Genomic DNA, 16,620 nt, shown 5'->3' on the forward strand with positions numbered 1-16,620 from the left:
AAGGCACTTCGGTTATGAGAAGTTGAAAGAGTTAGGACTGTCCTCTGTGGAACAGAGAAGGTTAAGGGATGACCGAATAAACGTTTTCAGAATGTTGGGATGTTTTGATAGAGTAGATAAAGAAAAATGAATCTCTCGCTGGAGATTGGGTAAATTATTATGGGTCATAGATTTAAAATCATTGGCAAAAAATCTAGAGGGGAGATGTGGAGAATTTCTTTTCATTCAGAGAGTTATTGGAACATGGAACACTCTACCTGAAAAGGTGATGGAAGCCAGTTCGGTAAATAATGTTAAAAGGGAGTTGGATAGATACTTGAGGATGAGGAACTTAGAGTTACGGAAGAAAAAGTGGGGTGGGGACGAAGCTGGTTTGCTCTTTCAAATAGCCAGTATGGGCACAATGGACCAAATGGCTTCCTTCTGTTCTGGATGTTTCTCTGGTCTCTATGTTTCTAATCTTCTGTTTTGCTTTCTTAGCAGGTCTCCGTGATTGCATCCTGATTTGCTATCTACAGCAGTTCACTGTTATTTTCCACACCAGAATAAATTCTAATTACAGTTCGTTAATTTCTGTCATACAGGCACAGGATTTATGGAGAGAGATTTCCTTTGAAGCATTGATTTATTCCAAATTGTATTTGTAGTTTTATTTTTTTTCTCCAGTAGTCTTGAATAATGGAATAATAGCCTATTGCAATCTACTTTCATTGGATGAATTTGATTGACTTCTATTTAAGCTGCCAGCCAGTAGAGCAAAAATTGTTGAATGCCACACTTAACTCCTAGTAATTGATACTTGTGATGTGTGTTTGTCTGCCATTATAACATTACTTTTCAAAGCATCCCATTCACTCGCCTCAACCAAACACTACCTGTCCCACCTGTGCAGATCCAGAATTGGACTATTCAGTCACCTAAGGACCTACAAGCCTGGAGTGGAAGAAAGTCATCCTCGTTACTGAGCGACTGCCTAAGAAGATGACTTTTCAAAGTATAAAGTCAATTCCAGGCGTGGTACAATGGCACAATGGGAGTGAAGAATCATCAGATCACAATTCTGGTCATAAGAATGTTAGTGTTAAATTTCTCAAAGCACAGAGTCCTTTGTGTCTGGTTCAGTACTCCGTAATTCCCACAAACCCTTTCTGCACAATTTCCTTAATTGCATAATGTCTTCAGCCATCCAAAACCTTACCTAATAGGTGACCAGCTTTATCATGGTTGCTGTATTTTTCTCAGCTATGGCACTGACCCAAACAGATTATTTCACAGCATCTCAGTCTGGGTATCTGTACTGGTGGAAAATTAGGCAACCATGATGGCATCCAAAACAAGAGATTTCAATGCTTCAATTGCCAAGATTAGTGGTTATTATTGAAAAAGGCAAAGATAATTTCTTATGCCTTCAGAAGAGAAGGATGATGGAGAGAGGACTCCTCATTTCAGATGGTGCTAACAGCTTAAAACAATAGTTCCTGAAACTTCTGCACATCATTCAGATTATGTGTCCAGGAGATGAGTTAGATGCATGAGAGCTAAAGAATACCTCCTGCTAAGTTGGAGTCCTGTTGCCATGACTGGAGAGGCATTGCTGCTTGGTTAAAGGCAGGTGTTTTTTAAATTGTTCATATGATGTGGGCATCCTGGCAAGATTTGCATTTATTGCCCATCCCTAATTGACCGTGAGAAGGTGCTGGTGAGCTGCCTTCTTAAACCGCTGAGTCCTTGTGTTGTAAGGAGGGAAGGATTTTGACCCAGCGACAGTGAAGTAACGGTGATATAGTTCCAAGTCTGGATGGTATGTGACTTGAAGGGGAACTTGCAGTTGGTGGTGTTTGTCTGGGTGGTAGAGATCGTGGAAGAACAAGACAATGAAATCACCTCCTAACTCTGGCAACCACCCATCATTCACCTTTTGTCTTTCACACAGCAACTCAGGCCCCCATCTGAGGGGTACTGATGTTATAGATGAAGATTGACAAGATAGTGTGACACAAAGCACAAGTAAACGCGAAGCTGCAGATATGAAAGTGGAGCCTGCTGTAGTTGAGTGGTGATGCAAGACACATCAATCCCTGGCCACAGAAGAGATCAGATGTGGTTGTTATGGTGAGCTGAATTCAAACATTGTAAAGACCTTAAATGAAAAACAGAAAGTGCTGGAAACACACAGCAGGTCTGGCAGCATCTGTGGAGGAAGAAGCAGAGTTAACATTTCAGGCCAGTGACCTTTCATCAGAACCTTTGTAGTGTGTGACCGATTTTGTTTGTCGACGCTCTCTCGGTCACGTTATTCTAGTTTAGTGATTCCATAGCCATCATACGCAGTTGCAACACCTCATCTTGTTTAGTTGCTGCTTTGATGTCAGCTAGTTTTAGTGACTTTGTCACTGCATTTTGCTTTGAAGCCACAGGGGTTGGGGCATTGCAAGGAGAGGGGGGCATGTTCAGAAAAATCTGGAACGTTTCATTATACATTTACATTTGGCATGAAACTATTAGGGACAGCCTATAGTAATAATATTAAAACCCCAGCTCGGAGTGTCGTGACATCTTGATGTTCTTTCACTCTCTGCGGTGCTGTATGTGGTGGAGCCGCTGATTTTTTTTTTTACTGGCTTGGGGGTTTCGGCCTGGCCCAGCCTGTCAATAAGAGAATTTGTTTGGAAAAAGGCATTGCTCCTGTTGAAAAAGAAGCCCATGTCTGTCACCCCTGTTCACTTCCTCATCTCTTCTCTTCCCGATTTGAGAGGAAATGTTCCCACATCCTCCCACTGTGGTTCAACCATCAGTTTGATGCAAATTTATGTATGACACCATGTCCACAATGGTGTACTTAAAGGAAGATAAACTAGAAAAACTCTCACAGGAGGAGATTATTGGCAAAACGAAGCAGGTGTTCCAAGGACTTGAAGCCTTAAAGAATGAGCACAACTCTATTTTGCATCGCCTGCTGGAAACCCTGAAATGTCTGAAAAAGATGAGATGAATTTGGTTGAAGCAAAATCCAACATGACTTGCAAGTCCCTGGAAATGTTGGAACTTGGTCTCAGTGAGGCGCAAGTGATGATGGCATCATATAATTACTTAAGTGCTGTGGAATTGGAAAAACAAATTATGTGCTCAGTTGCGTTGGTTGTGTCAGGAGAACCAGTGGCTATGTTATGAGCTGACAAACACACAGCAAAAGTTGCAAAAGTGCGAGCAGAGTGTAGCTCAATTGGAAGAGGAAAAGAAACATTTAAGATTTATAAATCAACTCAAAAAGTATGACAAGGATATAACACCAATGGAGGACAAAGACACTGATTCATCCAAAATACCATTGGATGACCTTTTCCCAAATGAAGATTATGAACATGTTCAGGGAATTCAGCAGCAACACAGCAGTGAAGCAGCTGCAGCACAGCAGGGTGACTATGAGATCCCATTCTCGTTGCCATTGTGATGTTCTTGGGACTAAACAATAAGATCAGCCAGTGTCAGTAAGAGACACAGAACCGCTGCACGTGCTTTTATAACATGGATTCCTTTTATTTTATTCTTTCAAACTCCCTCTGCTGGTATACGTGTGATGGTGGTCAAAATGCACAATGCAGTTTTCAGTACACTACACCTGCCAACTCAAAAATGTCCCTTTTATTCCTACTCTCTGTTTTCTGACCATTAATCAATCCTGAATTCATGCTAATATATTTTGCCTGATCCCATGAGTCTTAATTTTCTGTAATAACCTCTTGAGTGGCACCTTATCAAATGCTTTTTGATGATCCAAATACATTACATCTGTTACACCCTTATCCATCTTATTAATTCCAGCCTTAAAAAAACTCAACAGATTTGTCAAACATTATTTCCCTTTCTTAAATCCTTGTTGACATTGCTTAATCATAGTATGATTTTCTAAGTGTGCTGTTACCACACCCCTAATAATAGATTTTAGCATTTTGCCTACTACTGATGTTAGGCTAACTGACCTATAGTTACCTGTTTTCTCTCTACCTCTCTTAAATAGCAGAATTATGTTTGCTACCTTCCAATCCTTGGGAAATTTTCCAGAATGTAAGGAATTGTGGAAGATATAAATCAATGTATCCACTATCTCTGCAGAATGAGGCTGTTATTTTGAGATGGAATGGATATTGGTGCCTGTCGAATTGATTAATGCAGCAATAGAATTACTATAATTGGCAGTATTAGCTTCTAAACCTTTAAATAAGATAATAAATATTGATAATGAGACCCTTTAAAGGGATATGATGAGGTGCTTAATTCCTATGGTACTTGTACATAATATGTTTGAATAATGAAAACTCATTAGAAATATAGGGTGTGCAACCATACCATGAAATATGTTATTTATATTTGTGCTTTGATGCACTTACACTCACACTTTGGGCTGGATTTTGCTATGGACTTGGGGACCCCAATGCTGGGATCACACTTGCTGGGAGAGAGACTGGCGTGGCAATCTTCCTGGAGGCGGCCTCCTAATTAGTTGCTTCCACGCTTGTCAACCAATTAAGGGGGACGGGCAGGCTCTTGATGGTGTTGGCCCAGTCGGAGGGTCGACAGCTCTGGAGCCTTGGCAGCCCCACCTCGAGAGGTGTGCGCTGCTGAGACAAGTCGGGGACTGCAAGGGCACCTCAACATTGGGGTGCCCACCCTGGCCTGCACAGCAGTAATCAAAAAAGAAGGATTTAGGCTGGTAGGTACATATGGACGGAGGGGAAACCCCTCCAGTGGATTGATCTGGGCCTTGATTGCAGCCTTTTGTTACTTCAGCCTCCTGTTTATAGCAGGGCGGTCACCTCCACTTAGCTGGCAGCCTCTGCATGCTGCAAAATGGCAGAGAGGCTGTAAAATTGCCTGTAATTTGCTAGAGCTCTTCGGGAGGGTTTAAACTAGTTTGGCAGGGGGATGAGAACCGGAGCCACGGATCAGTGGATGGGGTAGCTGTTGAACAGGCAGATACCGAGTGCAGAGAGTCTGTGAGGAAGGTTAGACAGTTGACAGGGCAAAGTTGCAGCCAGTATGATGGGTTGAAATGTGTCTATTTTAACGCAAGAAGTGTCAGGAATAAGGGTGATGAACTTGGAGCATGGATCAGTACTTGGGGCTACGATGTTGTGGCCATTACGGAGACGTGGATATCACAGGGGCAGGAATGGATGTTGGATGTTCCGGGGTTTAGATGTTTCAAAAGGAATAGGGAGGGAGGTAAAAGAGGTGGGGGAGTGGCATTGTTAATCAGGGATAATATCACAGCTGCAGAAAGGGAGGTCGTCGAGGAGGGTTATGGGTGGAAGTCAGAAACAGGAAAGGAGCAGTCACTTTGTTGGGAGTTTTCTATAGACCCCCCCAATAGCAACAGAGACATGGAGGAACAGATTGGGAGGCAGATTTTGGAAAGGTGCAGAAGTAACAGGGTTGTTGTCATGGGTGACTTCAACTTCCCTAATATGGATTGGAACCTCCTTAGTGCAAATAGTTTGGATGGAGCAGTTTTTGTCAGGTGTGTCCAGGAAGGTTTCCTGACTCAATATGTAGATAGGCCGACTAGAGGGGAGACTATGAGGGGCAACGAACCAGGCCAGGTGGCAGATCTCTCGGTGGGAGAGCATTTTGGTGATAGTGATCACTACTCCCTGACCTTTACTATAGTCATGGAGAGGGACAAGAGCAGACGGGATGGGAAAATATTTGATTGGGGGAGGGGGAATTACAATGCTATTCGGCAGGAACTGGGGAGCATAAATTGGGAACAGATGTTCTCAGGGAAATGCATGACAGAAATGTGGAGGTTGTTTAGGGAGCACTTGCTGCGACTGCTGGATAGGTTTGTCCCGATGAGGCAGGGAAGGGATGGTAGGGTGAAGGAACCTTGGATGACAAGAGATGTGGAACAGCTAGTCAAGAGGAAGAAGGAAGCTTACTTAAGGTTGAGGAAGCAAGGATCAGACAGGGCTCTAGAGGGTTACAAGGTAGCCAGGAAGGAACTGAAGAATGGACTTAGGAGAGCTAGAAGGGGACATGAAAAAGTCGGCGGGTAGGATTAAGGAAAATCCCAAGGCGTTCTACACTTATGTGAGGAACAAGAGGATGGTCAGAGTGAGGGTAGGGCCGATCAGGGATAGTGGAGGGAACTTGTGCCTGGAGTCGGAGGAGGTAGGGGAGGTCCTAAATGAATACTTTGCTTCAATATTCACTAGTGAGAGGGACCTGGTCGTTTGTGAGGACAGCGTGGAACAGGCTGATATGCTCTAACAGGTTGAGGTTAAGAGGGAGGATGTGCTGGAAATTTTGAATGATATGAGGACAGATAAGTCCCCGGGGCCAGACGGGATATACCCAAGGATATTACGGGAAGCGAGGGAAGAGATTGCTGCGCCTTTGGCGATGATCTTTGCGTCTTCACTGTCTACTGGAGTAGTACCAGATGATTGGAGGGTGGCAAATGTTGTTCCCTTGTTTAAGAAAGGGAATAGGGATAACCCTGGGAATTATAGACCAGTCAGTCTTACGTCGGTAGTGGGCAAATTATTGGAGAGGATTCTGAGAGACAGGATTTATGATTATTTGGAAAAGCATGGTTTGATTAGAGACAGTCAGCATGGCTTTGTGAGGGGCAGGTCATGCCTCACAAGCCTTATTGAATTCTTTGAAGATGTGACAAAACACATTGATGAAGGAAGAGCAGCGGATGTGGTGTATATGGATTTTAGCAAGGCGTTTGATAAGGTTCCCCATGGTAGGCTCATTCAGAAAGTAAGGAGGCATGGGATTCAGGGAAAGTTGGCTGTCTGGATACAAAATTGGCAGGCCCATAGAAGTCAGAGGGTGGTAGTAGATGGAAAGTATTCAGCATGGAGCTCGGTGACCAGTGGTGTTCCACAAGGATCTGTTCTGGGACCTCTGCTCTTTGTGATTTTTATAAATGACTTGGATGAGGAAGTGGAAGGCTGGGTTAGCAAGTTTGCCGATGACACGAAGGTTGCTGGAGTTGTGGATAGTGTGGAAGGCTGTTGTAGATTGCAACGGGACATTGACAGGATGCAGAGCTGGGCTGAGAAGTGGCAGATGGAGTTCAACCTGGAAAAGTGTGAAGTGATTCATTTTGGAAGGTCGAATTTGAATGCGGAATGCAGGCTTAAAGACAGGATTCTTGGTAGTGTGGAGGAACAGAGGGATCTTGGGGTCTATGTCCATAAATCGCTCAAAGTTGCCACCCAAGTTGATAGGGTTGTTAAGAAGGCGTATGGTGTGTTGGCTTTCATTAACAGGGGGATTGAGTTTAAGAGCCGCGAGTTTATGCTGCAGCTCTATAAGGCCCTGGTTCGACCACACTTGGAATATTGTGTTCAGTTCTGGTCGTCTCATTATAGGAAGGATGTGGAAGCTTTAGAGAGGGTGCATAGGAGATTTACCAGGATGCTGCCTGGACTGGAGGGCATGTCCTACGAAGAAAGATTGAGGGAGCTAGGGCTTTTCTCATTGGAGCGAAGAAGGATGAGAGGTGACTTGATAGAGGGGTACAAGATGATGAGAGGCATAGATAGAGTGGATAGTCAGAGACTTTTTCCCAGGGTGGAAAGGGCTATCACCAGGGGGCATAGTTTTAAGGTGATTGGAGGAAGATTTCGGGGAGATGTCAGAGCTAGGTTCTTTACACAGAGAGTGGTGGCTGCGTGGAATGCGCTGCCAGCGGTGGTAGTAGAAGCAGAAACGTTCGGGGCATTTAAGCAACTCTTGGATAGGTATATGGATGATAGTAGAATGAAGGGTATGTAGTTAGTTTCATCTTAGAGTAGGTTAAAGGTTCGGCAAAACATCGTGGGCCGAAGGGCCTGTACTGTTCTGTGCTCTATGTGCTATGTAATTGGGGTCTTAACTTTGCAAATTGACTCTCCACCTCTGTGGAGTGGGAAGCCAACCCATTTCCCAGCTGCCCTTGCAAAGGTTCCCCAGTTGCAAGATTGTGTTGGGGAGCTGTTCCGATGCAGCGCCCTGCTGTTTCCATCACCGTCCCTCCTCCCCACCTCCAAGCCCGCTGCCATGGGCTGGGAAAATTCAGCCCATTAAGTTAGAGGAACTAAGGTTATTTACTAATAATTGTGCCATGCTCTATATTGAAATTGCTGCACAGTGATAATGATAAGCTATCCGCATTCTAATATCTTTTTTTTAAAATTCCAGCTCAACCATTCAAGTAGATGGTGGCATTTTACATGCTATTGAATCTGTCGTCATTGATTGGACACATCAAGTCAAAGATGTGTTAAACAAGGATTCAGCGCAAGCTTTGTTGGATGGCTTAAATCCTCTGCCTAGAGAAGAGATTGATTTCTGGGACTTAAGATTGAAAGATCTAAAATGCCTTCACGAACAGGTGCTCATGAAAGTTATGCATTTAAAATAAGACAGTAAATTGATCAGAAAACTCATGTTTTATTTCAAAATTTACACAACCCTGTAACCCATTGCAACATTAGTTACTTTAAAATGCTGAATATGATTAAGATATGATTATAAAATGTTAAAAGGATTAGCTGTACCCCAACCTGCCTACAAATATGAAAGTCAATTTCAATTTGACACACAAATGTGTCACACGCACAGTGGCGCAGTGGTTAGCACCGCAGCCTCACAGCTCCAGCGACCCGGGTTCAATTCTGGGTTCTGCCTGTGTGGATTTTGCAAGTTCTCCCTGTGTCTGTGTGGGTTTCCTCTGGGTGCTCTGGTTTCCTCCCACATGCCAAAGACTTGCAGGTTGATAGGTAAATTGGCCATTAGAAATTGCACCTAGTATAGGTAGGTGGTAGGGAAAGTATAGGGACAGGTGGGGATGTGGTAGGAATATGGAATTAGTGTTTCTTTTGGGCCTCCTTATCTCGAGAGACAATGGATACGCGCCTGGAGGTGGTCAGTGGTTTGTGAAGCAGCGCCTGGAGTGGCTATAAAGGCCAATTCTGGAGTGACAGGCTCTTCCACAGGTGCTGCAGAGAAATTTGTTTGTTGGGGCTGTTGCACAGTTGGCTCTCCCCTTGCGCCTCTGTCTTTTTTCCTGCCAACTACTAAGTCTCTTCGACTCGCCACAATTTAGCCCTGTCTTTATGGCTGCCCGCCAGCTCTGGCGAATGCTGGCAACTGACTCCCACGACTTGTGATCAATGTCACACGATTTCATGTCACGTTTGCAGACGTCTTTATAACGGAGACATGGACGGCCGGTGGGTCTGATACCAGTGGCGAGCTCGCTGTACAATGTGTCTTTGGGGATCCTGCCATCTTCCATGCGGCTCACATGGCCAAGCCATCTCAAGCGCTGCTGACTCAGTAGTGTGTATAAGCTGGGGGTGTTGGCCGCTTCAAGGACTTCTGTGTTGGAGATATAGTCCTGCCACCTGATGCCAAGTATTCTCCGAAGGCAGCGAAGATGGAATGAATTGAGACGTCGCTCTTGGCTGGCATACGTTGTCCAGGCCTCGCTGCCGTAGAGCAAGGTACTGAGGACACAGGCCTGATACACTCGGACTTTTGTGTTCCGTGTCAGTGCGCCATTTTCCCACACTCTCTTGGCCAGTCTGGACATAGCAGTGGAAGCCTTACCCATGCGCTTGTTGATTTCTGCATCTAGAGACAGGTTACTGGTGATAGTTGAGCCTAGGTAGGTGAACTCTTGAACCACTTCCAGAGCGTGGTCGCCAATATTGATGGATGGAGCATTTCTGACATCCTGCCCCATGATGTTCGTTTTCTTGAGGCTGATGGTTAGGCCAAATTCATTGCAGGCAGACGCAAACCTGTCGATGAGACTCTGCAGGCATTCTTCAGTGTGAGATGTTAAAGCAGCATCGTCAGCAAAGAGGAGTTCTCTGATGAGGACTTTCCGTACTTTGGACTTCGTTCTTAGACGGGCAAGGTTGAACAACCTGCCCCCTGATCTTGTGTGGAGGAAAATTCCTTCTTCAGAGGATTTGAACGCATGTGAAAGCAGCAGGGAGAAGAAAATCCCAAAAAGTGTGGGTGCGAGAACACAGCCCTGTTTCACACCACTCAGGATAGGAAAGGGCTCTGATGAGGAGCCACCATGTTGAATTGTGCCTTTCATATTGTCATGGAATGAGGTGATGATACTTAGTAGCTTTGGTGGACATCCGATCTTTTCTAGTAGTCTGAAGAGACCACGTCTGCTGACGAGGTCAAAGGCTTTGGTGAGATCAATGAAAGCAATGTAGAGGGGCATCTGTTGTTCACGGCATTTCTCCTGTATCTGACGAAGGGAGAACAGCATGTCAATGGTCGATCTCTCTGCACGAAAGCCACACTGTGCCTCAGGGTAGACGCGCTCGGCCAGCTTCTGGAGCCTGTTCAGAGCGACTCGAGCAAAGACTTTCCCCACTATGCTGAGCAGGGAGATTCCACGGTAGTTGTTGCAGTCACCGCGGTCACCTTTGTTTTTATAGAGGGTGATGATGTTGGCATCGCGCATGTCCTGGGGTACTGCTCCCTCGTCCCAGCACAGGCAGCTCCCCACTATTCAATAAATTTAATGCTTTATCTCCTGCCCACAGGAGGATATAGCTGACCCTCTCTTCTTCGCTAGTGCCATTTAGAAAACTACTGAATGTCATTTTGCACTTTTGTTTAAACTTCTCAAATGCCTCTATGACATTATCAGCTTCCCAATTCATCATGGGCTGTAGCTGTGCATTCATTGCTGTGACGGCGGCCATTTCGTTTTCACACGATTTACTCAGTTTTCTCTCTGGCATTAATTTGGGTTGATTTTTCAATCTAATTCGTATTAAATTTGTTTAAAATGTTTTAGGTTTACTCACAGACACCTGCTGCCACCATATTATGTCTTCTATTTCCCATAACTTAGAAATAATCACACTTTAGACTTAAAAATGCTGGTGCTCACTGTGTATTTTCATACAGCTCTCCATGCTGCTTGGTGGGAAGTGGTTTAGATTGGTGCAGTGTTATACATCAGGTGACTCCAGTGCAGCAGTGAAAGTGGCACCCTGGAACACACTTACACATAACCATTGATTCCTAGGTAATTAGTTCCTAGTTCTTTACGAATAATATAACAATATATAACAAGCAGAGCTTTGAATGACATCAAGTTTATGGAGGGTAGAATGTGGGAGACCACTGAGGAGTGCATTAGAATAGTCAGATCTAGAGGTAAGTGGAACACCAGGGCAAGAAAGGGTTCCGGGGTGGCGCATGTGGCGCTGGAGACATTAATGGTGGAGGTGGACAAGAGGAGAGAATCTATGAATCCATAGGGGTCTGAGAGGCCCTCAACAGCCACCCTCAAGGGAATGGGAGCGGGTGACCACAGAAGCCAACTCCAAGAATCTGGAACTGAGAACCTGACAGCAGTACCACAAGAAGTTTAATGACCTCACATAGGTTATCACGGTTAGTGAATGAATCTTCACATGACATCTACCCACCACACCACCAACCTCTTGTCGAGTCATAGAGTTATGCAGCACAGAAACAGGCCCTTTGGCCCATCGTGTCTGTGCCAGCCATCAAGCACCCATCTGTTCTAATCCCATTTTCCAGCACTTGGCTCATGGCCTTGTATGCTATGGCATTTCAAGTGCTCAACTAAATACTTCATAAATGTTGTGAGGGTTCCTGCCTCTACCACCTCTTCAGGCAGTGTGTTCCAGATTCCAACCACTCTGTGGGTGATTTTGTTTTCTCCTCAAATCCCCTCTAAACCTCCTGCCCCTTACCTTAAATCTCTGCCCCCTGGTTATTGACCCCTCCGCTAAGGGAAAAAGTTTCTTCCTATCTATCCTATCTATGCCCTTCATAATTTTGTATATCTCAATCAGGTTCCCCCTCAGCCTTCTCTGCTCTAAGGAAAACAACCCTAGCCTATCCAGTCTCTCTTCATAGCTGAAATGCTCCAGCCCAGGCAACATCCTGGTGCATCTCCTCTGCATCCTCTCCAGTGCAATTACATCCTTCCTATAGTGTGATGCCCAGAACTGTACACAGCACTCCAGCTGTGGCCTAACTAGCATTTTATACAGCTCCATCATAACCTCCCTGCTCTTATATTCTATGCCTCGGCTAATAAAGGCAAGCATCCCATATGCCTTCCTAACCACCTTATCTACCTGTGCCTTCAGTGATCTATGGACAAGTACACCAAGATCCCTCTGACCCTCTGTACTTCCTAGGGTCCTACCATCCATTGTATATTTCCTTGCCTTGTTAATCCTCCCAAAATGCATCACCTCACACTTCTCAGGATTAAATTCCATTTGCCACTGCTCCGCCCATCTTGCCAGCCCATCTATATCGTCCTGTAATCTAAGGCTTTCCTCCTCACTATTTACGACACCACCAATTTTCATGCCATCTGCAAACATACTGATCATACCTCCTATATTCATGTCTAAATCATTAATGTACACTTCAAACTCTCTTACTGCTCAATCCATCTTACAAGCACCATCCCTCACTGGCACTCATGACTCAAGCCTAACATCCAGAAACTCCCACCTCACCCTTACACACCCACCAATGCTGCCAGCTTCACATTCACCTCTTGCTGCCTCCACATAATTCCAGATATTCAGCTGTGGCATGTACCACCCAAACAGGGCTACACAATCAGTGACATTTTTCCCTCTCTCTTGCATGACAAAGTTGCACACAATAGATGGAAGCAGAGCAGAACCAGTGGGGGACAAAGACACCTGCATCTCCCGTGCCTTATGGAAGAGATATCTCTCAGCATCATAAGGTCGGCTATGGTGGAGCCTGTGTTGTCCAGCATCGCTGAGAACATTGACGGTGGCAGTACGTTCCTGCCTAATGCCTTTTCTCAACTCCCAGCACGCCCTCATCCTGCTATTTGGCTTGATGATCAAGCTGCTTATGATGTAACATGGACCTCTTGTTTCCCACCCAATCCCCTTTCTCTCAGACCAACCTTCCCCTTTTGATTTTCTGCTTTCGGGCATCCCAGAACTGCCACCTGCTCAGTCACAGCAGCCCAAGGCAGAAGAGATAGGGCATTAGCACAGCAGTGATAACGAGGCCCTGTCGCTTGATCTGATACGCGCAGCCACCGACACTGGCACTGCTTGCCTTGGAGCCAAGTTTGCAGTTACGTTCAGCATGTAGTGAGCCATCCATGCATTATTGGGCTGCAACCAGGTCGGGGAAAGGATGGCTTGTCTGCCAGCTCACGGGAAGGTGGGGTTGTAGTTGCGTTCTGCTGCAGAGGACACATGAGGGCCTCAATGGGGCAACATACAGGTGAATGCTGATGGATTTACACACCAAGTTGCTGGGTGAATTAACTGGCCTGTTCCATCTCCCTGTCATGCTGCAGACCCAAAGATGCTACCATTGCTGCCTCATACCTGTTGCAGCTTTTTGTGGACATGTCACCACTTCTCCGCCATCCCTGTGAGGATGCAGCAGCACTCTCTGACGAATGCAAGAACTCGCCACAACACCTCTAAAAACGCTCTAGAGTACTTGTGCAATCGCAGAATTCTTAAAAGTTACCTTACCGACAATTTGGATGCCTGATCCTTTCAGGAGTGCTAGTGCAGGGTCCATCTTACAACTTTACGCTTGTTGATTGATGAATGATTGACGGATTTGTTGCCTGGACTTGCATGGTCAAATTTGGTATCTTGGGATTGCATCAGCAGGTTGGACTAAGTGGCATGCAGTCATAGCCTTCTGGTGCACATCGGAGGTGCCCCTGCGTGCGCTGTTTTCCTGATGGAATGCCGTGTGGGCTATAAAGGAAGCGGCCGGTTGTGCCTCACATCCATGCAAAGCACCCATATTCTTAAACCAAAAAGAGGCCAGCCAATATTAGGTTTAATGATGAATAATGAGCCAGAATTAGTCAACAGTCGAATGGTATGGGAACACCAAATAACTGTAAACTGTAATAAACTGATTGAATTCGATATTAGATTCGAGAGGGAGAAGTGTGAGTCACAAACCAACATTTTGAGAGATGCTGGGAGACGAGGTAGCAATTGACCACAGTAGACTGGGCCAAGCTGTTAACATACTGTTATAAAACTACAGATGAACAGTGGGAATTATTCAAAGAAGTGTTTTGTAGAAGAATTTGGTACCAGACCCGTGCATACCTCTAAAGGGCAAGAACTCTCTTTGTGTAATTAAATAAGCTTGGTCCGCAAAAGAGTTGAGAGATAATATAAAACTAAAAAGTAGTTGGGATTGCATGGACTGGGAGAGATAAAGCTTAACAAAGGGTGCAAAAAATTAAGAGCTGCAGAAAAGAGAATATGAGAAAACACTCGCGAAGGAGATCAAGGACAATGCTAAAGTGTTTTATAAGTATAGTAAGGGAAAGAAAATGGCGAAAGGTAACTCTTAAAGATAGGCACCATTGAAAATGTAATTGAAAATAAGGAAATGGCAGACCTACTAAATAACTATTTTTTATTGGTCTATATCACTGTGGAGGAAGAGGATAATGTATCAGAGATATGAGGAATACTAAAAATACATTATGGGGAGGAACTTCCTTGAGGGCAGTTAGGGATGGGCACTAATGCCAGCAATGCCCACATCTCATGAACGAATAAAAAAAAAGGTAATGGAAGAAAGACTGAACTTGGACAAATTTTCAGGACCTGATGGTTTCTACCTCAGGCTATTGAAGCAGATGATGAAATTGGAGATGCTTTAGTCATGATCTTCTAAAACTCTCTTGACTCAGGAATTGTTTCCTTGGATTGGAAAATTGCAAATGTCACTCTCTTATTTAAGAGGAGCGAGAGAGTTAAGCCAGGAAATGATAAAGCTATGAATCTAACATATGTTGCGAGGAAGTTATGAGAGTTTGTTATGAGGGACAGTGTGACTGAGCACTCGGACAAATATGAATTGATCAGAGAGAACCAGCATGGATTTGTAAAGGGTATGTCATGTCCTACTAATCTAGTTGAATTCTTTGATGAGGTCACTAAATTGGTAGGGAATGTCTATGAATGCTATCTATATCGTCTTCCAGAAGGCATTCAATAATGGAAGTGCATGGAATTGGAGGCAACCTTTTGAAATGGGTAGGAAATTGGTTAGGAGGTAAGAGACAGAGAATAGTGTAAGATTTTTCTTAGTCCTAACAGGTTTAGAGTTCTGACCCAAAAATTATAGAAATGATGAGAACACACTCAAAAGCTTCAGTAAACCACTAAAAATCTTTACTACTCTTTTGCAGTACAATACATTCAATTATCTGTTAGTCAAGCGATAGAACGCACAGAAATATGGAGTTATATATACCTATATATCACCCGCGAATGGTCAGTTCTGCATTGATTGTAATCTTTGGTAATTGACCAAATCATCTCTCTCTTTGTGTTGACTGCAGTACTGAAATTCAAAAGTTGTCTTTTATACAGTTAAAGTTCCATCAGCATGTGCTGTGTTGGGGGTGGAACCTCACTTTCCAATGTTCTTTGGCTGAACTCGGTTCAAGTTGACTGAACTGGCAATTTTCCAGATATGAAGCCTGAATGCTTCGTTTGTTGACGTGTAATTAGGTGTGCTTATCAAGTCTCAAGGACACTGACACGCATCTGGTTTTCCAGACCTTCAAGGTCTGTTTATAATCCTTTTTCATAACTTTTTGTTCTCTCTATGATTAAAAACAAGCTGTTTCTCACTGGCCCTGCTCCCAATGTCTCAAAGCATGATGGACAGGTTTTTAAATCATGTTTAAGAATTTTATATATAATCATCATGGTTGGATAGCCTACACAAGTCTCACCATAAGCTACAGCTCTTCTTTCTACAGGTTAAATGTCCTATAGTAGGGATAATGGGTGTGTAATCCATCATTTGACAAAATGGGATTAGTGGTGTCCTCAGGGATCTGTACGTGGATCTGTTTGTCACTGTTTGGAAATGACTTAAATGAAGGAATAGGGAACCATATATGCAAGTTTACTGATGAGTTAAGTTAGGTGACACAGTAAGTGAGTACTGTAGATGACAACAGAAGGTTATTAAAGGAACATTGTTAGATTAAGTAAATGAGCAAAACTATGCCAGATGGACTTCAACATTGGGAAGCTCATTCACTTTGGACCTAAGAAAGATGCCACTGTATGTAGATGTAGAAAAGATATTTCCACTTTTCAGGGTAGGGTGGAAGTAGGTCAAAAACTAGGGGGGATTTTATATAGGCAATAGGGGTCTCAACCACTGGCTGATGCGCTCCGCGCCGCCTCCTCTGGGAAAGGCTCGCTGCATCATGTGCCAATTAGGCACTTAAGTGACTCATGGTGGGCCTTCTATGGGACTAAGGACCCTGGCAACAGAAGTCCCGTCTGCTGAGAGCTGTCAGCCAATCAGAGGCTGGCAGCTCTTTTACTGAGCACCACCACCGCGGAGGTGGTGGCTGCTGCCGGTAATGGACCCACTGGAGGCCTGTGATTGTTGAGGGACTCAGGCCACAGGTTTCCACAGGTGTCGTTAGCCACATCCTTTGAGGATAGCCTTTGTCTCCAAGAGACCATCCATTAACTCTCCGGTTTCCTCCCACAGCCAAAAGACTTGCAGGCTGATAGGTAA

The 16,620-nt window shown here is 44.5% G+C and overlaps 1 protein-coding gene and 1 pseudogene across 1 annotated transcript in view; both read left to right on the forward strand.

Moving 5' to 3' along the window:
* Positions 1-16,620, forward strand: part of LOC137384384 (dynein axonemal heavy chain 17-like) — a 1,056,876-nt gene that overhangs the window by 55,029 nt on the left and 985,227 nt on the right. Inside the window, exon 4 of the mRNA XM_068058353.1 lies at positions 8,200-8,392. Coding sequence (XP_067914454.1) covers positions 8,200-8,392 — 193 coding nt within the window. The remainder of the gene's footprint in view (positions 1-8,199; positions 8,393-16,620) is intronic.
* LOC137384153 (kinesin light chain 1 pseudogene) lies at positions 2,810-3,451 on the forward strand (annotated as a pseudogene).

The sequence above is a fragment of the Heterodontus francisci genome, chromosome 26, assembly GCF_036365525.1.
Source record: "Heterodontus francisci isolate sHetFra1 chromosome 26, sHetFra1.hap1, whole genome shotgun sequence".
Taxonomy (NCBI): Eukaryota; Metazoa; Chordata; class Chondrichthyes; order Heterodontiformes; family Heterodontidae; genus Heterodontus; species Heterodontus francisci.